Below are 25905 nucleotides of genomic sequence, written 5' to 3'. Positions count from 1 at the left end.
AATAAGTAAACGACTATGGTAATGCAGGTACTGAGACCCTTTGATATGTCAGCATCTTTTCTTTTTTTTCTTCCTCTTTCTTTCTATTCCAGGCCCTGGCCTTCTGACTTTAATGAATACGTGTGTGTGACTGAAGCCTTGTGCCAGTTTAGTTATTTATTTATTTATTTATTTATTTTTTACTTGTCAGTAGGGAGGCCTCGATGTAACACAGGAAGCATCACATGCTGATTCCTGGCACATTTTGATCAAACGACTGAGCGAGAAACGGTCTCATTGGTGCTCTGCGAAAGCCAAAATTTCCCGTCTCACTTTAAAGCAATTATTATTATTATTATTATTATTTTTTTCAGAACTCTGGAAATCAGAGAAGAACGATTTGTAATTGACACATTGGGAATATTCCTTATCGGCCTGCACAGTAAGTTATTAGCTGCTAATTCATCCACCGACTCCCCCGCAGCGTCAGTTATTTGTTTAAATGGAGGGATTCCCATGGTGCGTTTGTAACTACATTTCTAAAATAATTATTTAATGGTACACGCTGGCTTTTAGTGCTTGTCGGTTGAGCGATATTAGCACAGGAAGAGGCGAGAGTTGTTTACACGTGTATGCAACTGCTGGATTCAAGGATATTTATATATACTTTCTGAAGGCAAAATCGGTGTTTTGTACCCGTTTCTTAGGGTTATAGGCAGCGATACAATAGTATATCTAGCAAAACGATATAGAAAATAGTTTTGTAGATATTCTTGTTTTAAGTTTATGGTGTGACACTTTTAAAACGATTCAAATATTTATAATGACTCATACTTGTACGAATATTGTGTTCGTCCAATTAAATGCTCTCTTCAACATATATGTTCCATCCCCAGGGGTGGGTTTTGCTCTACAGTAGCAGCTCGTTAGCAGCAAACATGGTTCGTCTGTGCGTTTTTTGTGGCGTTGCGTCTTCCCTCATGTTTTTTTTTTTTTTTTCCTTCCCCAAACATTGCTCGGTCGAGCAAAATACAATTGCCGTTTATTCATTATTTTGAAGAGGGTGGAATTTGTGCAAGTTGTCAGTAGGAGAGTTTTACCAACTTAGGGATGTTCAGTGCAGAGTTTCCTGCTATCTCAGACTGAGTATGAATGTGATTCAGTCTTTACACACTGTCAGAGTTACTCCATCATTGAGAGTAAGTCATATTTTTTCTACCATTGAGATGCCTCCCAGTGACGACCCTGCTACTCTCCATTACCATCGGTGCCACTGATGGTGGACCTCGGCTCAAACAAATGCAAATGTACACGGCATAATTACAAAACCGTCTCATGAAACTCCATGTTTAGCTAGTTCTCTGAGCACCTGTCGAGTTTGTTTAGGTTCTGTGGTGTGTGGTATATCGTGAACGTTAGTGCCTGTCGTGTAACAACAGCCGTCAATCTGACTTCCTGTCTCAAGCCGTTTCATGGGACTTAGATTTAGTTAGTTAGGTAGTGCACACTAGGGAATGTAAGTGCCTCATAGGTAGGTGACGGTGGTATTGAATTTAATTAAACTTCTTTCTGTTATTATTTTCCCCCGCTATATCTTGGAGTTTGGCTCCGCAGTATGTAGAAGCACTACGTGAATTAGATCATAAACAGCCTGCACTTCTGATTCTCTTGTTACACTAAGCACACCAGACCCATGCATGTGCTGCTGCATAAATATAATAGGATCATTCGCACCAGCACTCACAATCCCAGCTGTAATTTATATGGATTGAATGAGTGCTGCATTGTGGAAAAGCACGAGTGGACCAAACACTCATTTGTCACCTCTAATAAATGTTGCAATGTAAATTATGAAGTTATGCTTCAGACATAAATGCACTTTATTTCAGTCTCTTAATGCAGAGGCCCCTTGCCAGCACATTAAGAGACTGCGTCTGGAAAGGGAGGAGGGGGAAAACATAAAAATTCAGTCTGTTTTTATAATCAATAATAAGCACAAAAGGGCTGAGATGAGGGAACATTATAAAATATCTGAAGTCTAGTTCATAAATTATTGCTGGAAAACAGGCTTGTACACTAAAAATGTAAATACATTAATGTTGTTAATAATAAAGTGACTAATAGTTCTATCAGGACTGTAATAGCAGTTTAATGAAATATGGCAGCATGAATATATTACAGTTTCACTCCAAAACGGGAGCTCCCAGGACATTTATCAGTGCCTTTTCAAACATAATATTTTGATTTTGTTCCGCTAATTGCTTCTATTTTTTCACCCTCACCCCACAACATCTTTTGTGAAATGGGGGGGGGGGGGAAAACACGCATAATGGATATTAATTAATAATTGTCAGTTTTTCTTAGTTTGATGAAAAGTAATGGGAGAGAAACGCTAATAGGATCCATGTTTCTGTGCGGCACACAGAGATTACAGCTTTATCAGTCCCAGAAAAATGAGCAGCATTAGGTCAACACTGCATATAACTGTAGCCAAAAAAAAAAAAAAAAAACCCAACTGATCACATCTCGGAAATCTTCTGGAGGGGAAAAGATTTGTTTAATTATAAAAGGTATAGTAAAATCCTCTAAAGTGAAGAGACTTTAAAGTCGGTAATATTAGGAAGCAGTTTACACAGTTTAAAGTTTGAACAACAAATTTCTCACACGTTGTCAACAGAAAATGCAGATCAGCTGTATGGGGTTTTTTTTTTCTTCTGTTATTTCCATTCACAGTGTCTTATGTACGATGTATGGTGTAGTCATCTGTTGCAGCCTTGTTTATGAGCACTAGAGGCTGCTGGAGACTGACATTATGCTTCTGTCCCAGGATTTAGTATAGGCACAGCCACAGCACAACTCCAGACTATCAGTCACAGAGTTTGCCTCAAGATATTCAGCCCTCTGTCCTAGCTTACTACCTCCAGACTCTCAATCATAGCCCTGTATCCCAGATCCTAGCATGGCATCCTCAGACCATCAGTCCTGGCTTTATATATCTTTATCTAGCATCCTGATTTTATGTCTTCAGAACATCAATTGTGGCACAGTGTCTCTAGATTGTCAACCTCCTAGACCCTCAGTCCTAACCCATGGTCTCTATACCCTCAGACCTAACTCTGTTTCTAGACCCTCATTTCAACCCCTACATCTTTGCTCCCTCAGTCCTAGCCTGGTATCTCTAGACCCCCACTTCTAACCCACTATGTCCAGAGCCTCAGTCCCAGCTTACAACCTCCAGACACTTGCTCTGTATTCCACTTCCTAGCATTATGGTCTCAGACATCAAGTCCTAACTTTATATATTTGCGACTAAGATTCTAGTTTTATATCTTGAGACTGTCAGCTTTAGGCCATCTCCAGACTGACGTTCCTAACCCAGTATCTCTAGGTTCTAATGTTTATCTCCTAGATCCTCAGTCCTATCCCACATTCTCCATACCCTCAGACCTGGGTCTATATCTCTGTTCCCTCAATCCTTGCCCAAAGTCTTAGCTTATCTCTACTCCTTGATTCCTAGGTTCCAGACCGTCAATCCTAGCCTGGCATCTTTGCTTCTCCAGTCCTAGCTCAGTATCTCTAGACCCTGAGGTCTACTCCTTGTCCTACATCTCCAGATTTCACCAGTACAGACCTCTAGCCCCTCAGTTATGCTACAGTCACACCACATCTCCAAACTATCAGCTCTCCTGGCTCAGAATTTTCACATCCTCAGTCCAAGTCTGGTATCTGTAGACCTTCCTTGTTGGCCCTATATTTCTAGACCCTCACTCCTGGCCTGCTATCATCAGGTCCTCAGTCTTTGAATACTACCTAAAGAACCACTGTCCACTGCCCCTAGGTCTTCAAGTTTGGTTCTACATCTCAGACCTTCAGTACTTGTCCTACATCTCTTGACAGCTTAATTTTGGTTCTAAACCTCCAGTCTGTCAGTCCTGGTTCTATAACTCAGGATCCTCAATCTTGGTATTATAACCTGGCTCTTCCATCCTAGTCCTGTGTCTCCAGACCGTCAGTCCTAGCCTGAAATCTTCAGACTCTTAGCTTTCACCCAGTATTTCCAAGCCTTCAATCCTGGTCCTGTACTTCCAGATATTCAGTCTTGATCTTGCATCTCTAGACCTGTGCTTCTGCATTTTCCCATGTCACTGAAAAACAGTGTTTTTTTATGATCCTTGTGAAAAAACAGTCTTTGCATGGACTTGCTTATAGAAAATGCCTACTGCCTCTGGGCTCTAGTAATGGTAATTCTTTCCCATCATATTAACTGAGTCAACCTTGCACTGTTTTGATGCTGTTGTTGGAAGTGTAAGGCTCTGCGGAACACACCCCGTTTCCACGTGTAGCGTGATTAGAGCAGTAATAAAAGGCTGCAGTTAATCCTTTCCACTTTGAGGTATGTCTGCAGACATGTCTATGGAGTATAAGGTGGCTAAGTTCTTTCATTCCTCTTCAAGGTTGCGGTGTATCCAGAGCCTATCCCGGGAACACTAGGAATGGACAGGGAATGCACTCTGGATGAGGTGGCAGTTCATTACAGGGCAGAATGTACACACGGATAGTAACCTGTAACCTGAGATTAGTATCAACCCAAGGGCACTTGAACCGTGAGCTGCCTTACCCGCTGCACCACTGTTCCACGCATGTATGAAGTATTAGATCACTAATCAAAATAGAACCTTTGGAGAATTCTGATATTCAGGAGTTTAGTGGCCATAATTGCATCTCGGTATATATCTTTAGTTCATGCCATCTTTTCCTATCTTCATTGATCTTTATGAATTCCATTTTGTTGGGAAACAACTCTGAGCCAAGTATGTTTTACAGTGTTAAAAACAGGGCCTGGGTTAGAGCCAGCTGAGCTGTGAAGCCATTACAGAAACAGCACCTGCTGGTTGACCACAATGCCCACTGTATGCAGCTGGCACCTCTTACACCTGCTGTACCTGAACACACACAACGGCAGCTAGCTTTAAATACCAACCTCTTCCTTCACATACAGCATCCCCGGTGTTTTCAGCTCAGTACTACACGGTGTCCCAAAAGTCTCCATATATAGGGGACTATGTTTGCCAGCACCACGTCGGTTGTGCCTTCGTCAGTGGACGTTCACTTCTCGGTCGGTCCGCAACACTTTTATTTTATTTTTTTGCAACCTTGCGACAGCTTCCCGATCTTAAAGGTTATCTGAAAGCACTCTATATAATATAAAACTAAATATAAAACATTTTGGAAGACATTTTGCTGAAAAGTGTTCATTTGCTCTACGTATGGAGACTTTTGGGACACCTTGTATTTTGTATGTCTCTCCTCTAGGAAAACAAGCCATTGTGTTTTTCTCAGTCAAGGTCGGTAGAAAATGTCAGAGCAGGTGTGTGTCTGTCAGCAAGTGGCCTGCCAGTGTAGCCCCTGCACTCACACACGCCATGCTGTCACACTGGAGCAGTTCATATGCACATACGGACCGGTATTACCTCTGCTCTCCATAAAACCACTGGTCACAGGAAGTTCACTCACCTGCTGTACACAAACAATTTTGCGTGAGATGACTACAAAGTGATGGAAGATTCGCTTTTCTTGTTTTATTAAGGAGTCGTTCATAAATCATTCATAAATTTAGAAGTATATTAATGACTTATTAGATGTTTATTGTGAATTTTGTCACTTTCATTGTTTTTTTTTTTCTTCGTTTGTCACAAAATCAAGCTGTAGTGGGTTTGGTCATGATGATGATGATGATGATGATGATGATAATTATTTATGTACATTGCTTATTTTCATTCAGAAAGTTCCATGATACTTTTATGTAATATCTGCAAAAATTAATTGTTTAGAAGTAAGTGGAAAACAATTTTTTTTTTTTTTACATACAACATTTTCTATAATGAAAACATTTTAGTGTCAAATCGTATCCAATTTCAAACTACATTCCCGAATACTTTAAAACGTTTTAATTTAAAAAAAAAAAAAAAAAAAAAATTCAATGCAAAATTGTATCCATTCAAACTACCAGTTTGTAATTGTTATGAAAAATGTTCAAATGTTATTATTAAAAACTATTACAAAACCCACCATATCTCTGCGATATTGTTTTTTTTTTGTAATAAACATGTAACATAACGTATCATGATACCAATATTCTAATACGTTACATAGAACAATTAATAATTTCCAATTTATAAACAATTAAGAATTGACTACACGTATATGAAAATAGCTACAAATCATGAAAATATAATACAATTAATTGCAAGATCCGAGAATTGAGAATAAATCTAACGAGTACATTTTAGTTATGGATTTAAAAAAATAAATGAATAAAAATCACCTAGACTTTATGTTCTCTGGAATAATGTTAGAGTTAAGCGATGATCTAAGATGAGTACGTGTGAATACAACTGTGATAAATGTGATTATTACGACGTATTAATTGCCGTCGATGGTCTATTCTCATTATGATTTCCGATCATTTGAAGAAACCGTGATTTGTTGTGAACACTTGCTCGGTTCTCAGTTTTTTTCATCTTTATACCACGTTTGTTACGCGAAATCTCGATTACCACGCAGCGGTCACAGTGCTAGACCGAACGCATTAGAGGTCTTTCGGGAGCGGTTAATTTGCAGAAACCAGAGCCGTGATTGTGTTTTACTTTATGACTGAAACGCATAAGGCGAACCTGCAAGAAAATTTAGGTTGAGCTTATTTTGAATGTGCAGCTTCCTCCAGTAGCTACGCATTTCTCTGAATCTGTGGGTAAACTCAGAGAATGACACCTCTCGGTGTGAGTCAGCAAGCATTTTATCTCGCTAGTTATCTGTATCCCTCCTGGTTTTGGTGAAAAAGATCAGGTTTGCTCGATGCAGGTTATCTTCAGAATCGAGACGTTTCAGTTTGAGGAAGTCTGAACAAGGGAAAGGTTTGCAGTCTGCCCTGCGCGGAGGAGCAGTATCCTGCATCGTGCACCAATCATGCGCCTCTGATTGTGGGTTGAGCATGTCTTTAAATGTGAGCTCCATTGTCCCTGCTGCTCTAATCAATCTTGACAGCTTTGACTAATGCGAAAAGCCTGGCAGGCCTGCCGGTTCATCCTGATGTCGTGCGTGTTTGCTGCAGTACCACATGAGACCAGTAGATGGTGATGGTTATCTTCTGAGGCTCAGCTTTGGGAGACGCGGTCTTTCTCATTGTCTGTCTTGCACTGTTTGTAGTTCTTCCTCTGTCTTGTCTCTTGCAGGCTTTATTTCCCTCTTTGCTGTTTTCCTTTGTGTTCTTTTTCACTTTTCACCCTGTGAGTCAACTTTCGCAAGCTTTCTGTTTCTTTCACTCACTTTTTTTTGGTTGTTGTTTTACCACATAACTTCATTCCCTAAATCTCTCTCTCTCTGTCTCTCTCACTCATACCCCCCCCCCCCCAAACCACACACAGACAGCAATGGGTGCCATCCACAAGAGGGTCACGGCACCAATTCCAAGCCTTTTGAAGACAGCAAAATTGTTGATCCACAACGCCTGATTAGCATCCTCCCCTATTGAATGCGGGCGGTCGGGAGATGATAATGTCAGCCGAATGTCACAATCTGTCCGCCGCCGGTGAGGTCGTCCTCGCCAAGTGTCACGTTGAGCTTACACCCAATCAATTGATCATGGGCGAGCACATTTCCCTTTAATTGTCACCGCACTGTACGTCTATTAGGCCTTTTGGTGATGGAGAAGCAGCTGTGTGTGCTCAGTTTGCTACCGGGTTTTTGTGTGCGTGTGTGGGTGCATGTTTATTTATGTATTTATTTATATTAATTTTTTTACGTAGGCCTTAAGAACGGGTGAAAATTAAAAGTAGCCACCGGTATCGTGCGGCGTTCTCAATCGGCAGCAAAGCTCTTCATATCCATATCCATATCTGTATTAGTGCTGTATTCATTTGGCTTCAATCAGCTAATTGGATGTGAAGGCTGGTCGTCCCTTCTGTGGAAATGAAGGGCAAGGTTCCATTGGCAGTGCAAGATTGCCTTTGTGTTTATCTGTGTGTCTCATCAACGCTGTGTTACGACGTGCCATTGTAGTATTATCTGTCATTGTTCATTTATGTTTGGCACGAGCACTTTTTTCCTCTTTACAACGGTATTTTTTTCTTTTTCAAGAAAGCAACCCTTTTATTAACAAAGTGTCTTACAGTCAAGGAATTAGCCAGTTTGGTTTTCATTAGCGCGCGAACTCGTCTTATTTGCCGACTCTGAGAGATGTGTGGACTGTCACTGAATGTCATCATTGACTGTAAAAGGAGTTGGGGGGGGGAGAAAAGCCTCAAATTACAGGAAAGCAGCACTGCATTAAAGAACAAAGGAGATCGATGGCAGTACATTAAACTTTATGCGATTGGGGGAGGAGGAGAAAAAAAAATATTCAACTAATTAAAATTGATTACACTTGCTTTGTAAAAGTGTTTCTGAATTAAATTATTGTATGAAAACATTTTGACCAATTGAGGAGCTGAGGAAGTATCCATTACTGGATTGCAGCTGGAGTGTTTGTGGTGAGCAGCTCTGAGTAGTTTGTTGTGCTCGTGTGTATATATATAATATTATAATACAGATGAAGCCCTGAGTGCCACTGTTTCACTTGTGATCACCGATCCCTCCCTCTCAGTTGCCCCGAGCCTGTCCGTTCAGAGCTTTTACCTGAATGAAAAAGGTATTGGTGAAAAAATGCCCGTCCTTCCTCTCCGTGCCGAAGTGTCAGTTAGCGTGGGTGATTTGAGATTTGTGTGTCCTTTGGTTTTATAAATGCTCAGTGCCCGGGTTCGAATGTGTCATCAGCCTGCCTGGCTGTTTTGGTAAAGGGTGCCATTAATAGGGTAAAAAAACACCAACATGTAATAAACAGTTAGGATGAATAGCCCAGGTGTGGGATATAGGGCCGATGGAGTTTTCATTCTCTGAAAGCATCAGTGGTGGTGATTTTGGCATTTTGTAATTGCTCCTATAGGAAGTTCCACTGCCTCAGAAAAGCCATGCGTCTCTCTTTTCACTGACTTGCCATTAAATATTGATGTTTTCCCCCCCATCACTCCTGCAGTGAGGCACCTTTGCACTTGCCAGGCAATATGTGACCTGCAGTGCTCCCTTATTAAAACAGTCCTGAGTGACTGAGGGAGAGCCTGGATACCAGAGAGTGATTTAGCAGAAGAATTAAGATGAATTCACTGCTGATTTGCTGTAGTAAGGTAAAGGTAATAGGGGCCATATTGCACATCTGTGATAGGAAGTATTGCATTTTTGTTAAGGCAGAATTTGTGTGTGTGTGTGTGTGTGTGTTGCAGCAGATGAAGCCTCAGATATAACTTTCTTTGTTCAACCAGATGAATAAAGAGATATGACACAGTGAAGAGTTTAGTTCTCTCTCTCTAGTTCTTTTTCTCGTTCTTTACGTCTCTCTCTAGTTCTTTTTCTCGTTCTTTACGTCTCTCTCTCTAGTTCTTTTTCTCGTTCTTTACGTCTCTCTCTAGTTCTTTTTCTCGTTCTTTACGTCTCTCTCTCTAGTTCTTTTTCTCGTTCTTTACTTCTCTCTCTCTCTCTCTTTTTATCTACTTCTCTCTTTCTCTCTCTTTCTAGCTCTCTCTTTCTCTCTCTCTCTCCTCTATCTCTTTCTGTATTTCTCCTTGTACTGTATTCCTCTCTCTAACTTTCTCCTTCTATCTTTCTATCTTTCTAATTAATGCTATAGGACAATCCTAAATCTAACCCTAACTCTAACCTCAGGAGGACTGGGTACTGAGGTGGTGTTGTACGTGTGTGTGTGTGTGTGTGTGTGTGTGTGTGTGTGTGTCACAGCAGATGAGGCCTCAGATATGACTTATATGGCTCAGACATGAATCTCTCTCTCTCTCTCTCTCTCACACACACACACACATTCTTTTTTTTTTGTAAGGATGTTCCACTGAGAAATATTACTATAGCTAGGTAATGCCATGCCTGCACCAAAATCTAACCTTAGTCTCAGGAATATTTTCTCTCTTACAGTAGATGTAAAAAAAAAAAAACAACAACAAGATTTTTAAAATGTAAATAACAGGTGATTGTGAGAACATTTGGTTCTTTTGGGTCCTCACGAAAGGCCTGAATACATGTTCACACACATGCACGTATACACATACAGAGTTAAATTGCATAATGTACGCTTCATGTCACATTTTGTAGCCCGTCTGTGTGCTGAGCGAACATCAATGAAGTTTTCCACTCCGCGTTCACAGACATGTTCATTCTGACCTTTAGAAGTCAGAATAGCAGAAGTTCAAAGCATTCAATAAAAAAGGGCCACCAGCGCGAATATCCACATTCTCATCTGCTGAAGCTGACAGAGCTCGATACGCATCCAGTAAAACGGAAAAAAAAAACCTGCAGCCTACGTCATCATCAGAGCTGGAGGTTTTTTTTTTTTTTTTTTGTTTTTTTCTGGCATACAGCCTGAATGTGACCTTCTAAACGTGTAGAAGAGAGGAAAGAGGAGCGCGGCAGGCTTTGAGGTCGGCGTCAGAAAGTAGCAAAATAAGGAAAACCCCAACAATACATCACGGCCGTGACAAGGCAGAAGAAACGGTGAAGCTTAGTGACGTGTCAGCTGGTTTGTTAAATGACTCACGTGACGAGTCATTTCATGATGAATCTTTCGAACAGTGCTTAAAGTAGAATTTATCCCCAGCACTGTCCAATTCTGCATTCTGATTGGCCAGTTAGTGTTGATTTGTTTTCTGTAACAGCACAGTTCGGACATTTTAATATTTTTCTATTAATGCGCACGTTCTAATACGTTTTTTTTTTTTTTTACAGTAACGACTTGTAAACCGACTTGATTTATTTTTATTTGTGTAAAAGTTTTCTGTGAGGAGATCGTTTCTTTTATTTAGCATTATTGGAAAGAGTCTCCAGCGTCAGCACTTTACAGTGTAACAGCGTAGGTTTTCTGACACGACGGAAACGTCTTCAGGGCTTTCCTTCAGTAATATGACAAGCTATGCTTTTTTTGTTTGTTTGTTTTATTAACTTGAAACGAGAGTAAGAAGCAGGCTGTTGAAGGAAGGGGTTTATAGTATAGCTGCTAGAATGTTTTGTGGAGTTTTTAAAACATTAAACAGTCCCTCCAGGATTTGGACTTGATTCAGGAGAAACGCAAAATCACGCAAAATATTCGGTGGAGCTTGCAATTTTTCAACATTACTGCAGGTTTGGGCCAAGACGCGTCATGTGACGATATCGCAGCACGCGTTCAGTCAGAACCCTCTTCGATTCATGTGCGTCGAACCTGAGTACAGCTAAAAGGTCTCATTTAGTAACAAACGTCACTGCGAAAAGGCCCTGCAAAATTATTTCGTGCAACTGCAGTTTGGCCAATTGAAGTAGTTTTCCGCAAAATAACAACTAGCAAATGGCAACTTTTGAAAAATGCTGCAGCAGAATCAAGCATTTTTGACCACAACAATTACGAAAAAACTCCGCGAAGTCCTGTATAAAAGTGGGAGTGACTGAATAGAAGTGACTATATATAGTGACTATGTTGACCTAAATTTCCCCTACGGGGGATTTAATAAAGTTATATCTTATCTTATCTCTTATCTTGTAAATGGATAAAAAAGTATGATGTGACATTCATATAAAACATTACTCATTGGCAAATCTCTGTGGTATAAGAGGAATAAATCAGCAACTATGAAGTGCGTTGGTGTACTCTGTTTTTTGCTAGCCCTCCCATTTATATACAGTATGTGTATGTATGTGTGCGTGTGTGTGTATGTATATGTGTGTGAATATATATGTATGTATGTGTAAAAACCATAATGAACTTTTTCACTTTCACACTATCCGTTGTTACCCAGATGAGGACGGGTTCCCTTCTGAGTCTGGTTCCTCTCAAGGTTTCTTCCTCATATCATCTAAGAGAGTTTTTCCTCACCACCGTCACCACAGGCTGGCTCAACAGAGATAAATTCACACACTTAAAATCTGTATCCTGTGTTTATATGTGTCTGTAAAGCTGCTTTGAGACAATGTCCATTGTAAAAAGCGCTACACAAATCAAATTGAATTGAATATAAATATATATATCTATATACATATATATCCATCTCTCTGTCTCTCTGTCTCTCTCTCTCTCTCTCTCTCTATATATATATATATATATATATATATATATATATATATATATAGATAGATAGATAGATAGATAGATAGATAGATAGATAGATAGATAGATAGATTAATCACACACACACACACTCTGTCAGGTGTCATTTCTCTTCACCGTTTCCCAGGAGGGTCTGTGCGCCCGCTAAAGGTCAGTTTAATGGGAAAAGACGTCATAATTAGAAGTATGTTTAGCCATGTTCTTTTAAATGATTAAAACCACCATTTAGTGGATCAGCCGGTTAGCAGATGGAAGTAAAGGATAATTGAATCAAAACACCTGATCTGTGGTTATTTATTTATTTATTATTATTTTTTTTAAAAATTATTTTTTGCGTGCAGCGTTTTGGAAACAAGCGCTCGCTGCACTGAAAGCTTGCTAGACAGCGTCTCTGTTACCGAGTCGTCCAGTTAATTAATATTGAAAGTCAGCTATCCTCCCTTCCCTTCCCCACCCCCTCCCTTTCTGTCTCTCCTTTAACCTTTGTTTTGGAGGAATTTGAGACCTGGCTAACACAATTGTACCTGTCTCTATTAGCCTTTTATTATATCAAGGCTGCTTCTGCACAAATGTACAGGGCAATTTGGAATGAATTGATTCACACCGAGTCTGGATAGCAAGAGCTTATAATGATTTCCTTTTAGCTTCCCTTATCGTTTCCTTTTAGCTCTGCTCATGACCCCCCCATCTACCGTCAGCTCTGGTGTCCTCTACGAACCAGACGTAATCGCTGACCTTAGCTTACATCTCGCTTACATCTCTTACCTAAGACTGCCTTCTCGTATCAAGTTTCTTATTTTTATTACTTTACATTGAAATAGTTATAGTGAAAGAGTATTTATTATATATATATATATGTAATGAATGTATACGTGTGTGTTTATGTATGTGTGTGTGTGTGTGTGTGTGTGTGTGTGTGTGTGTGTATATATATATATATATATATATATATATATATATATATATATATATATATATATATATATATATATATACACACACACACACACACACACATTTTAGAATAATAATAAAGTCATCAAAACTCTGGAGTAACACAAGTGGAACTATGGGAATTATGTTGTGATAAAAAATCCAAAATAAATCAAAATAATTTAGTATTTTAGCATCTTCAAAGTAGACGCCCTTTCTGCCTAGAATTTCCAGAAATGTATTCTTGGCAGTTTCTCAACCGATTTCTTGAGGAAATCCCTGAGATGCTTTTTAAACAGTATTAAAGGAGTTCCCACCTATGCTGGACACTTATCGGCTGCTTTTCGGAATATTTTGCTGAAAGTCATCTGTTTAAAAAAAAAATAATAATAATTTTTTTGTAAATAAAATGTTAGTTTTCTAATGAAAAAAATGAATATGTTGGCACAATTATATTTTTGTCTACGACACCGATTTCAAACATTTAGTCATACACCTTCAGATCAAAATGTTTTTAAGATCATGAGAAACATTTCAGTCACGCATCTCCAAACTTTTGACCGGTAATATATGTGTGTGTGTGTGTGTGTGTGTGTGTGTGTGTGTGTGTGTGTGTGTGTGTGTGTGTATATTATATATATAAAATCATTTTTAATTCTATATTTGTATACTTTTTTCTTCTTACAGCTTTACTTTATCTTTTGTCATTTTCTTTGTTCTGTGCATTCTGTGTTGTATTTTTTATTTTTTTTTTTAAACTTCAGTAGCCTTCTCTGTTCAGCTCCGGTTGCTCCAAAAGAGCTCTTTAACAGGAAGTGTACCTTTTCATATGCGGTAGTTAGATGGCAGCATTTCTAAACAAAACGGCCCTTTTAAAAATTTGGAAGTTACTTTACAGTTAAACTTCAAACACTCTCACCAAAGGGAGGAAGTTATGAAATGAAATCATAGCAACTTCATCAGGCTTACATGTTTCAGTTACACACTGAATGAATACACAGTGTGTTACAGTGCGATGCTTTAACTTAACGTTAAGTATTAAGAAATCTAGGCAGGGAATTTTATATATATATATATATATATATAATATATATATATATATATATATATATATATATATATATATATATATAAAACTTATTTACACACAGACTTAATAAGTTTTATGTATTTACTCAGTTTCACTTGAGAGTTTTCAGGCTTTTTTTCTTTTTTTTTTAAATGTCAAATGCAGGTCAAAAGTAGCTCATAAAAGCTGGCAGTATTTTATCTTCTAAAGAGCACTCTAGTTTTTATTGTTTTGTTTTCAGCTCACTTGGACCAGTGACTCCACATTTTGAATTAGTGAATTAAATTTTTTTTTTCTTATTTAACTTTCTGCTTGATTTAAGTGCTCTTAGATGTTCTCAATCATTGTGTTGTACAAACTCCTTATAATTTAAATACACACAGCACTGTGCAAATATTCTTAGGCACCTTCAATTTTTTAACACACATATTGGTTTATTTTACGACTTATGCATTATTGAGTCAGTAAAAATATGTATATTTTTAGATTGTAAAACGTTGCCTTTCCAATAGAAAATGTTATGTTACAGAAAAATGTTAGTATGTCAGTAAAGAAAGGAGCATGGTTGCATGATACACCACTTTTTAGACAAAAGACATAATATAGGCTGTCGGACCGAAAAACAGAAGCATGTGCGAGTCAAACTGCTCCAGTCAAAGTTTCCAGAAGAATTGTGTGAGATTCTCCCAGATGCTCTGGAAAACTTACCAGCTGATTTCTTTATAAAACTACACTAAGTGTACCTGAGACTACTGATGCATTTTTACAAAGCAAAGGGTTGTCGCAACAAATATTGACTTTGTTTAGTTATTACTTCTCTCTGTAGTATAATTTCTATGTAGAAATGTTTATATTCATTATTTTTGATTGTGTCCTTGCAATAAAGCATGTTTTTACATTTGCCTAAGGCTTTTGCACAGTACTGTGTAGAACATTAGTTATATAACACTTTGTATGACACTGGATTTGATTTATAATAATTCTAAAAATAATAATAAAAACCTTTTGTTTATTTATTTTTATTTTTTGTCAAAAAGGTTTTACGTTAAAGGATGAAAACAAGAAAAAGAATAAAATAATCAGTGACACCTAAGCATAGAAGATATATAAAATAGATAGATAGATAGATATAGTTTAAAAATTGAAAAAAGATTAAACACTTACAGCAAAACAAAATCACAATGAAGATGAATATTGGTGAAAGATATTGGTACAAAAATGAAAATTCATAAAATTCATAAAACAACCCACAATTAGTAGGAGTTTTAATATAAATGACATGTTTCTTTCGGTGTGGATGAATCTTATATTTATTAGCGAGTCCACTGAGAAGGTAAAAGCTACTGTGTTGCTGTCTAGCCAAAATATTTGTTTATAATAATGTAATATAATAATGTGGGGTTAGCTAGTTAGTGCATTAGTACAAATTCTGGAGCATGACATGTTTGTGACCTTAACCAAAAAAAAAAATAAAAAATTCTGCAAAAATTTAGGTAGTAGATGTGGTCAAAAAGACGGTCTTACGTCCGTGGACGCTCAGTAACCAGAGTTCGGGACTTCGTAAACGTGTGCTACAGTTATTGCGTCAAGGTGCATCACATGACCGTGAAGTGCATTATGTTTTAACATACAAATAAAATGAAGGCTTTTGTTTTCTTAAAGTTAATAAGAAATAGTTATTTTTTTTCCTTCTCTGGTTACTGTATTCGCAGGGCAACTATGAATCAAAACTCATATCCCCGACACCAAATGTTTGTTTGAGCTCTACATTATAAAACATTGCATTGCCCTCTACTAATATTGGCACCCTTGGTAAATATGAGCAAAGACAAAGAAGGCTGTGAAAAATTGTCTTTATTGCTTAACCTTTTGATCTTTTGTTTAAAAATATTTAACAAAGATATATATATATATTTTTAATAAACCTGTGTTGTGTTTGCAATTGTTTGATCTCCATGACAGCAGAGTATTTCTGTGAATTTTTTTGATCAAAAGGTTAAACAATAAAGACAATTTTTCACAGCCTTCTTTGCTCATATTTACCAAAGGTGCCAATATTAGTGGAGGGCACTGTATATTAAGCATTCAGTACTCTTCATATTCTCCACTCTACTATGTGTGAAAAGCTCACTCAGTCCTCTGATATGAGGTCACATCTCAAACCCCAATACGACGTAGTGTAGTGTACACTGTCGATAAATAAGTTCATTTGATGTAAAAGCGTCAGAACAGACGTGTAAAAGAAACACAGAGCGCACCGCAGGTCAGATGTCATTAGGATGAGGGATAGCGCTTCTTCCTCCAAATTTAAGGGAAGTGTGGGGGGGGGGGGAAAGTGCTCTATTAAAGCCTTGTCCAATCCAAACTCAATAAGATTGCTGTATGATTTGTGAGACTTGCTCCAGTCATCAGGCTCACCGTGGCAGCGCTGTCTCCAGGCATGCCGCTTAAATGCTGCTCGGCCTCTGTGATTGAGTTTTCGCCACTTTTTAAGTTGCGCCCTGACACTTGATCATTTATCTCATTTGTAAAGATTATTGGTTAGAACACAGAGCACTTTCAGTGCATTAGCAATTTTAGCCTTACAAGAAACACTAGAAAATAATGGTTATTAACAAAGAGTATTTACTGGTATTCAGCAAAGCAACATGCAGCCACCTTTTTAATTTAGGTTAATATTTGGCCTGCCAAAGCAAATGTGCCTTGTACTGACTTAGAGTGATGTAGCTCTCACGCTTAAAAGCACAATTGTGCGCTACTACCTTACACTACAGCGAGGGTGATCTATACGTCAATAACTAGACAAGACTAAAATCTGCGCAATGTGGTTATAATTGATTGAGATGTCTGAGTGGAACTTGCATAAAGCAGCTATGTCATCTGCAAAGAAAAGCACTTTTCTTCTCCCTGTAGATCATGCGCAACACTCGGGGAAAATAAATGGACATCTGCCTTATTTGTAATCCCACTTTGAGGTTCATCTCTTAGGCAAGTGTTTGCAAGAATGTCAGGCTGCGTCCATCAGCGGAAAGCTGTAAAAGCAGGCGTAGACCTCGTATCCTTTCCGCTGACCCACGAGCAATCGAAGGAAGTGCCGTTTTGTAATTGTGAGATTAAAAAAAAAGAAAAAAAAATGATCCGGAACACGTTTTTGGAGTTAAGATATAATGAGATAAGGCACTTTATTCATCCCAGGTGGGATGTTCTAGTGTTATAGCACCTGAGCGAGAGACAGTAGACAATATGACAGCAGAAGAATGTTCAAATACAACTATACAAGTGTATTAAACTGTAAAGAACATACTGAGAGAATATACACTCTATGAGTACTTTATAAGGAAAAACTGTACACCTACTCATTCATGCAATTATCTAACCAGGCAGTCATGTGGCAGAAGAGTAATGCATAAAATCATGCAGAGACGGGCCAGCCTGCTTTGGGTCATGTTCACATCAACCATCAGAAGGGGGGTGGGGAGGGGGGGGGGGGCTCTCTGTGATCTATGTGATCTCTGTGATTTTGACCATGGCATGATTGGTGGTGCTAGATGGGCTGGTTTGAGTATTTATAACTGCTGATCTCCTGGGATTTTCACACAGCAGTCTCTAGAGTTTATTCAGAATGGTGCATTAAAGAAAAAAACAAATGGTGAATGGTCTGCATTTACCTTAGCGGTTCTACAAAGCGCTTTACACTGTGTGTCATTCACCCATTCACACACACACTCACACACCAATGGTAGCAGAGCTGCCATGCAAGGCGCTAACTTGCCATCGGGAGCAACTTGGGGTTCAGTGTCTTGCCCAAGGACACTTCGGTATGTGGAGTCACGCGGGCCGGGAATCAAACCTCCAACCCTAGGATTAGTGGACAACCCGCTCTACTACCTGAGCCACAGCCACACAGAAAGACTGACAGAAGGCTACAGTAACTCAGATAATCACTCTGTACAGTTGTATTGAGCAGAAAAGTATCTCGGAATGCACACCTTGAGGTGGATGAGCTGCAACAGCAGAAGACCACGTCGGGTTCTAGTTCTGTCAGCTAAGAGCAGAAAGCTGAGGCAGCGTTGGGCACAGGATCCCCAAGACTGGACAGTTGAAGACTGGAAAAAACAAAGCCTGGTCTGATAAATCTTGGTTTCTCCTGAGGCACACCGATGTTAGGGTCATTTGGCACCAACAGAACCCAGCCTGCCTTGTGTCAACAGTCCAGGCTGGTGGAGATAGTGTAATGGTGTTGTGATGTATTCTTGGCACATTTTGGGCCCATTAATACCAATCAATCACCGCTTGAATGCCACAGACTATTTGAGTCTTGTTGCTGAGTTTTCTTCCTTCATGGCCACAATTTTCCCATCTTCGAATGGCTATTTCCAGCACGATAACGCATCGTGTCACAAAGCAAAAGTCGTCTCAAACTGGTTTCACGAACAGGACGATGAGTTCGGTGTTCTTCAATGGCCCTCCCAGTCACCGGATCTGAATCCAGTAGATCACCTTTGGGATGTGGTAGAACGGGAGATTCGCAGCATGAAAGTGCACCCGAAAGATCTGCAGGAGTTGCGAGATGCAATCATGTCAACATGGACCAGAACCTCAAAGGAATGTTTCCAACATATTGTGGAATTCATGTCATGAAGAATTTTTTCAGAGCAAAGGCCGGCCGTACCCAGTATAAGTATAGTGTTCCTAATAAAGTGCTCCGTGAGTGCACATGTATACATTCATGTACAGGTTCATGGAATTTTTTTTTTGTTTTTGTTAGAGATCTCATGATAAGACTTTTTCTTTTCTGATACTGATACTGAAACCTTGCGTATCAGACAATACCGATATACCGATAACTCGTCCGATATTGTTTTCTCTAAAAACTACTAACCTTTTTAAATGTTTTTTTTTGTTGTTGTTTTTTTTTATTTTTACTTTTTAAAGCTGAAGCACTTCATTTTCACACAAAAATCACTTAAAAGGATAAATATCATAAAATCAGTCCTCAAATAAAAAGACAAACCAATCAAATCTCTTTATATGTAAACATTTCCAGTTCCAGAAATACATTTTTTTTTTTTCCAAATCCAATTCCGATCTTTGTCATTTGTTACAGGATCCAATATCCGATCCACCATTTTGTTCCGGTGTCAGCTTGATACTGTTACAGAGTATCGGCTCGATGCCATCTCTAGTTTTTATTATATGTATGGCGGCCTGGGAAAACCCTTTACGCTACAAACTTTCCTGAATTGCAATACATTTTTTTGCACATCTCTCAGTCATAAGTAAAGTTCTAACATTATTTTTAAAATCCCCCAAAAGTGAAAAAAATCAAAACCGCGTTTAATGATTCCGTTCCAATTCCACGTTCGTAATCGAATCTACTTCATCGTCGCCGTCACTCGACTGATCTCTGCTCATGTTCAAACCGGAGAGGAAAAAATCGCTGATTCATTCAGTCACTTTTGTTCTGTTGACTAAATTTCTTGTTATTAATGTTTTATTAGGTCATTGAAGCATTTTAAAGTTTAAAGGTCTGCTGAGTGTGTGAGTGCTTTTCTCTGTTTTCATGATGACGTGACTGAAACAGGAGCACCGCAGACATTTTGACAGCTGGAATCTTACTACAAACTGAAGCAATCAGGCTTACATCCGTTTTGTTTCGGCGTGTTGCTTTACAGCAGCATGAAGCGCGCTGCGAGAGGTGAAAAGCTCACTTAGCTAGCGAGGGTTCCGAGATCTTGACTGCAGTTATCACTACGCTTGTCTTAGTATACAGCAGGATCTCTACAGGCAGACCCCAAGGCAAGGTTAGAAGGCTTAGTAGCCTAAATAAAAACATTTCAAAGTCGTTGTTAAAAAAATTAGAAAATGTCAAAGTGAATTATTGGCCTAAAAATATATATATATATTCCAGAATTCAGCCCCAGTGACATATGAAGGGTTTTCCCAGACCACCACACAAATATTAGAATTGTCGTTTAATCCAGGGCCAACAGCTACACATTTGTGCACGCACGCATACAGCACACATACACACACACACACACACACACACACACACACTCTCTCTCTCCTCTCCTTTGTGAGGTTTCTCTTTTTGAATCATTCTACATTTCACATCTGAAACCTCTTTGAAGTTGATCTTTTGAATGCAAGCTCTCTCTTTTTGTGTTTTTTACTGCAACGGTTCTGCTCAAGCCTGTGTTGGGGTTTTTATCACATACATTCTGTACGCCGCTGTCAGGTTTCAGGTGACCGCATTTAACATGCTTAAATGGTAAATAGAACTTTTTTTTTTTTTTTTAACCTTAGTGGTTCCAAAACGGTTTACAGTGGTTCTTATTCACCTATTCACACACACACTCACTCACACACCAACGGTAGCCGAGCTGCTATGCAAGGCGCTAGCTTGCCATCGCGAGCAACTTGGGGTCCGGTGTCTTGCTCAAGGACACTTCGCCACGTGGAGTCACGTGGGCCGGGAATCGAACCGCCAATACTACGATTAGTGGTCAACCCGCTCTACCACCTGAGCCACAGCCGTACACATTTACACCTCATCCAGAGAAATGGGAATGTTCACGCATCTTTGTGTAGCCCCGAAAACTCCGTAAAAGTAATGTAATTGTTTGTAAAGTGTTAGATTTGACACCTCATTGTTGGCCTGTTTAGTATTTTAGGGCTCAAAAGAGCTGACCATGACATCGATAATAAATATAGTAAACCGATATACACCGATCAGCCATACGTTTAAAACCACTGACGGGTGAAGTGAATAACACTGATTATCTCATTACAGTGGCACCTGTCAAGGGGTGGGATATATTTATTAGGCAGCAAGTGAACGGCCAGTTCTCAAAATTGATGTGGTGGAAGCAGGAAAAATGGGCAAGCGTAAAGATCCGAGTGAGTTTGATAAGGGCCAAATTGTGATGGGTGGACGACTGGGTCAGAGGATCTCCATGTCATGGGTCAGAGGAAATCCTAATGGTAGTGGCCTCTTTCAGCAGGATAATGCAACCTGCCACACTGCAAAAATTGTTCAGGAAAGGAACATGACAGAGTTCAAGGTGTTACATTTACATTACATTTATGGCATTTGGCAGACGCCCTTATCCAGAGCGACTTACATTTATCTCATTTATACAACTGAGGGTTAAGGGCCTTGCCCAAGGGCCCACCAGTGGTAGCTTGGCAGTGCTAGTGCTTGAACTCCTTACCTTCTGATCAGTAACCCAGAGGCCTCCAAACTCCCCATCCGACATCGGACAAACGAGTCTGATCCGTAGAGACCCCAACTCGCAACTTACAGGATTTAAAGGATCTGCTGCTAACGTCTCGGTGCCAGATACCACAGCACATCTTCAGACGTCTTGTGGAGTCCATGCCTCGACGAATCGGAGCTGTTTTGGCGGCAGCCGGTTTTAATGTTATGGTTAAACGGTGTATATGATATATACTTCTCCTTCTCTGATGTTAGCGAAGTCGAACATACAGGGATAGATTTAGTTTCACATTAATAGACGTAAAATTTCCTCCATTTACCATGACAGTAAGCGAGAGCGCATGAGATATAGGAAGGGGGCGGGACTTCCTGAAAGTGTCGGTTAATATTAGAGAGTTTAAAACACCTGCGCAGATCATTCCAGGTTCACATGTCTATTTGCTCGTCTATATAAAAAAAAATAAAGATGGCACTTTTGGCAGATTTTAGCGTAACTGAAAGCGATAATATTGTGCTTCGTTGATTATGTTTCAAATAGATATGGAAGTATTTACAGTTCAGGAAATAGAAATAATTATGCCCGATATTAGACCTTGTGGCAGTGTTTTTCGTTTAAAGTGCTATAGAAATAATGTTTAATTGATTAGGTGTAACTTGTTTAATAATTTGCTTGGCGATCAGAAAAAAGAAACAAGGTGAGAGTCTGTAGTGTAAATTAAAGCTGAAATCAATATTACGGGTTTCGATAGGGAACCCGCGTCCCCGCCTCGCTGTGTCTTTTATTTGTTTTTGAAGAGTTATGATCATGGCCGCCTCGCCTCGCCTCGCCCCGTCCTACGTCGTCCTCGGCCCTATTTTCAAAATGCAATTCTTTTGGATTGAAACAGGTCTTTAGTATATGCAATGCATTACCTAAAATGAATTACCACAGGCAGTGTGCTCAATCACTTTTTATCTTTTGCCCGCTTAAAGAAAAAGAAGAGTAATCAAAACCTTTCAACCTATTAGAGGGATGACTTTTACAATTGAATCACGGGGACCACAGGTGCGATAACGAGAGCGCTCGGCTCTGAGCTTGAGTGTGCGCTTCCACCTACCTCCAGATGTTATTTCATGTTTATCTGTTCTTTAAAAGCTGCACTCCGGAGGCTCTCCCAACCCCCCACTTCAAATTCGTGTCGTAATGGCGTTTAAGGAAGGAGGCGGTTTTTTTTAATTCTTGCAGAAAGCATGCTAAAGTGGCAAATTAAGGGGCATCTCGAAGGAAAACAGGATGGAATCGATCAACACCCCACTGCACTTACAACTACATATGTCCTGATATTTAATTTTCTAGTGCATTAACACATGGTCATTACAACATGCAGCCTCAGTTATTTAATCATAATGCATTTTCTTCTTAAAGAATCGCTGAAGTTTTCAGGCAGGTATTCAGCAGTTATTAGATACAGATGAGCACTTCAGCATTAAGTATAGATTTTCAGTCCCTGCTCACTTAAGGCTTGGAGTTTGTCTTAAAGAGGATAATGGCAAATTAAAGTCCATACCCCATTTATTCAGCAAACCTTGATGGGATAATTTTATAACTGCTGATTCACTCGTTTCCTAGATTTATCTCTAAAGTGGTTTGGTGGTCTAGCCTCCATATACTTACTGTGCAGGCGAGTTTCTCTAAGGTTCCTGCTCTTGGCTGATGATATACCGCGGCGCAGGAGACGTGCACAGTAATTGCCCATGGAAGAATTATTCCACCTCTTATTTGTAATGAGCTTTTGAGCATGCCATTTGCTGAAGACTACTGCAGGTTACTTGACACTTATGATATTTTTTTCTTTCTTTTCTTTTCTTTTCTTTTCTTTTTCGCAGATTGCTACAGCGGTGAAGTTCTTGCAGAACCCCAAAGTTCGCCAGAGTCCATTGGCTACCAGAAAAGCTTTCCTAAAGAAAAAAGGTGAGTTTTTAACACAGTGCAATAATGAACCACAGACACTGGGATAAAAATGCTAATCATGTGAGGGCACTTGCTTTTGAAGCGGGGGGGGGCAGGGTGAAAGGTCGGCCCTGTGGCTGCAGGCCCTGATGGTTCAAGTAGGGGTCGATATTTATTATTTATTTTTTCCCTTTTTGCTGTTCATAGAGCTTAGCCCTGGCTGTGAGGTGGATAAATGACTTACTAGTTGTGACGCTTCTTTGGGATGCAGAAAATGAATATTGACAAACTCTCCTGTACTTTCAGTGCAATTGTCAATTATGCTCCCTCCCAGCATTTTAAGGCTTTTACTTAATTTAGCTGTTATCATAAATATTAAAGGCCTGGAATCCATTGGAACAATTTTATCGACCTGCGATTAGTGTGGTGTGAGCACAAATTTGCATTCGCTCTAAACTCAGGGCTGTTTATCAATATGCGCATGTGATGTATGCCACACAATGCATCAAACCATGATTCATTAATCTGTGCTCGGAATTAAAACAGGAGACATGACACTAATTGTGCTTTGACACGTTTTAAGAACGATTTAAAAAAAAAAAAAAAAAGGCTTCCGGGCTTTAGAGATCGTGGATTATGCGATGAAAAGTGACTTTTTACTTTCATTTCCTTTATAGGAAATATTAATAATATTAATTAATATTAGAGATGCACCAATACTAAATTTCTCAGCCAATACGGATAACCGATTATTCAGAGTGATACTTGCATTCATTGATTCATTTAGGAATTCTGCATCATGTCAAAGAGTGCTTGAAGATAATGTGAGAGCGGTCATAAATTCCAGCAAGCCGATGTCAGAGACTGGCGGACAATTATGCAAAACGCCTACAAGAAGTAATTTCTGCTAAAGGGGGCAATACTAGCTTCTAGGGCAAGGGTGTACTTACTTTTTCCACAGAAGAATGTCACATCTATTGATATTTCTTTTGAATAAATGATCGAAAAAGTTAATGTTGTGGTTTTATTCAAGTATATCAACTTTATTAACAGGTACTATTTCAAAGATGATGTTTGCTTGTCCAAATATGTCAAAAGTAAATCCAACAATTTCCATGGGGTGTACTTATTTTTTCACACGATCGTATATGTTATACATAACTATATGACGCAATTGCGTATTATACATAAGATATGACACATGATGGACTGTTCTATAATAGGAAAATAACAATCATGAGATGCGGCATAATACAAAGTGGAAGTGTTTTTTTTCCTCTCTATATCATCACAGATATTTGTCAACGCTAGCAATATTTATTAATTAAAGATTGACATATCTTCATTTTTATCCATCCATGGTCACATTTAATGCTGTGGAACACCCACAAGACAAGTTAGTTCCTACTATCACTTACATTAAAGCTGCTATAAACAGTCATTCCCTCTCAAGTGTACTTCTTCTCTTCTCTGTGGAAGGTAAAGCAACAACAAAAATCATATTTCAGAGAAATCAGAAAGTGTCAATTCCTTACATACTGAAGACGCTGTGGCGAAAAACTTTAGCACGGGAGACTCCTGACAAAATGATAAACATCTCCTTTTAGAAAGCCTCACCATAATCAACCATTATATCTTTTTCTTTGCTAAATAACGACACATTTTGAACTCTTTTTAACCAGAATATGATTCCCACCTGTTTTGGGGGTGCCCGTGTTCAGCATTGAATAAATTTGTGATGTCACACTCACACTGCAGTGGTGGTTAATATGAAAGTAGACACTCAGGGATTTAATAATCCCTATTAGGTTTAAATGTTAGAATTTATTCTCGCGGTTGTATACGGTGTTTTACAATAAGCAAAGCTTTAGTTGTGCTGTCCGTTTTATCTCTGCACCAATGTTATTGTGGAGAGGTATGACTCGTTTGCCCAGCAGGGGGCTCGAACCCCTCCCCTTTCCCATCGCCCTGCTCACCAGCAGCTAAACACAGTGTCACGGTACTCTACACACAGAAACCCAACAGTGTCCTGACTACATTTATAACAGATTTGCGGTAATACAATAATTCCTTTGTTTATACTGATTAAAAATTGAGTCTATTTCCATTCGGCCGGTGGAATGGAACGCCAGGGTACTGCTAGAAAGACTTCATGTGCTTCTTATTAGTCTTTGACTTGCGTATTAGCTTTTACTACAGAAACGATATGTATTAGAACGAGTGCATTTATATAAACGTGTGATTTTCTTTGCAGTCAGAATTACAGTCGGAGCTGCTGTTAAATTATACAACAGTTAGTTCTGGTTCACTGATCTGATTGGACGAGCGGCGTTCGAAGAGTGCTTGTATTCAGGGTGCTGTTTGTATAACCACGCTTGTCTGTGTTCGCCGCGTCAAATTCCAGTTCTAACATCAGCCTGATTGAAACCGTTGCTACATTAGCGTTAGCGACATCATCAGCGGACATGGTAAACAATACATTTTTCATGAACATAACTTTTGACTTGCCATCTGGCAAGCTTTCATATGTTAATAAAAAGGACAAAGTGAAGCCAATTTCACCGGCTGCACCTTTAACTGGAATGTACAAATCAATGTTT

The 25905-nt window shown here is 39.1% G+C and overlaps 1 protein-coding gene across 1 annotated transcript in view; it reads left to right on the top strand.

Moving 5' to 3' along the window:
• pex14 (peroxisomal biogenesis factor 14) overlaps nt 1–25905 on the top strand; it is a 92054-nt gene that overhangs the window by 16980 nt on the left and 49169 nt on the right. The window contains exon 3 of the mRNA XM_053642544.1: nt 23242–23326. Within this exon, the coding sequence (XP_053498519.1) occupies nt 23242–23326 (85 nt within the window). The remainder of the gene's footprint in view (nt 1–23241; nt 23327–25905) is intronic.

The sequence above is a fragment of the Ictalurus furcatus genome, chromosome 15 (genome assembly GCF_023375685.1).
Source record: "Ictalurus furcatus strain D&B chromosome 15, Billie_1.0, whole genome shotgun sequence".
In the NCBI taxonomy this organism is placed as follows: Eukaryota; Metazoa; Chordata; class Actinopteri; order Siluriformes; family Ictaluridae; genus Ictalurus; species Ictalurus furcatus.
The sequence above is the reverse complement of the archived record's forward strand: the minus strand, read 5'-3'. Positions and strand labels throughout refer to the sequence as shown.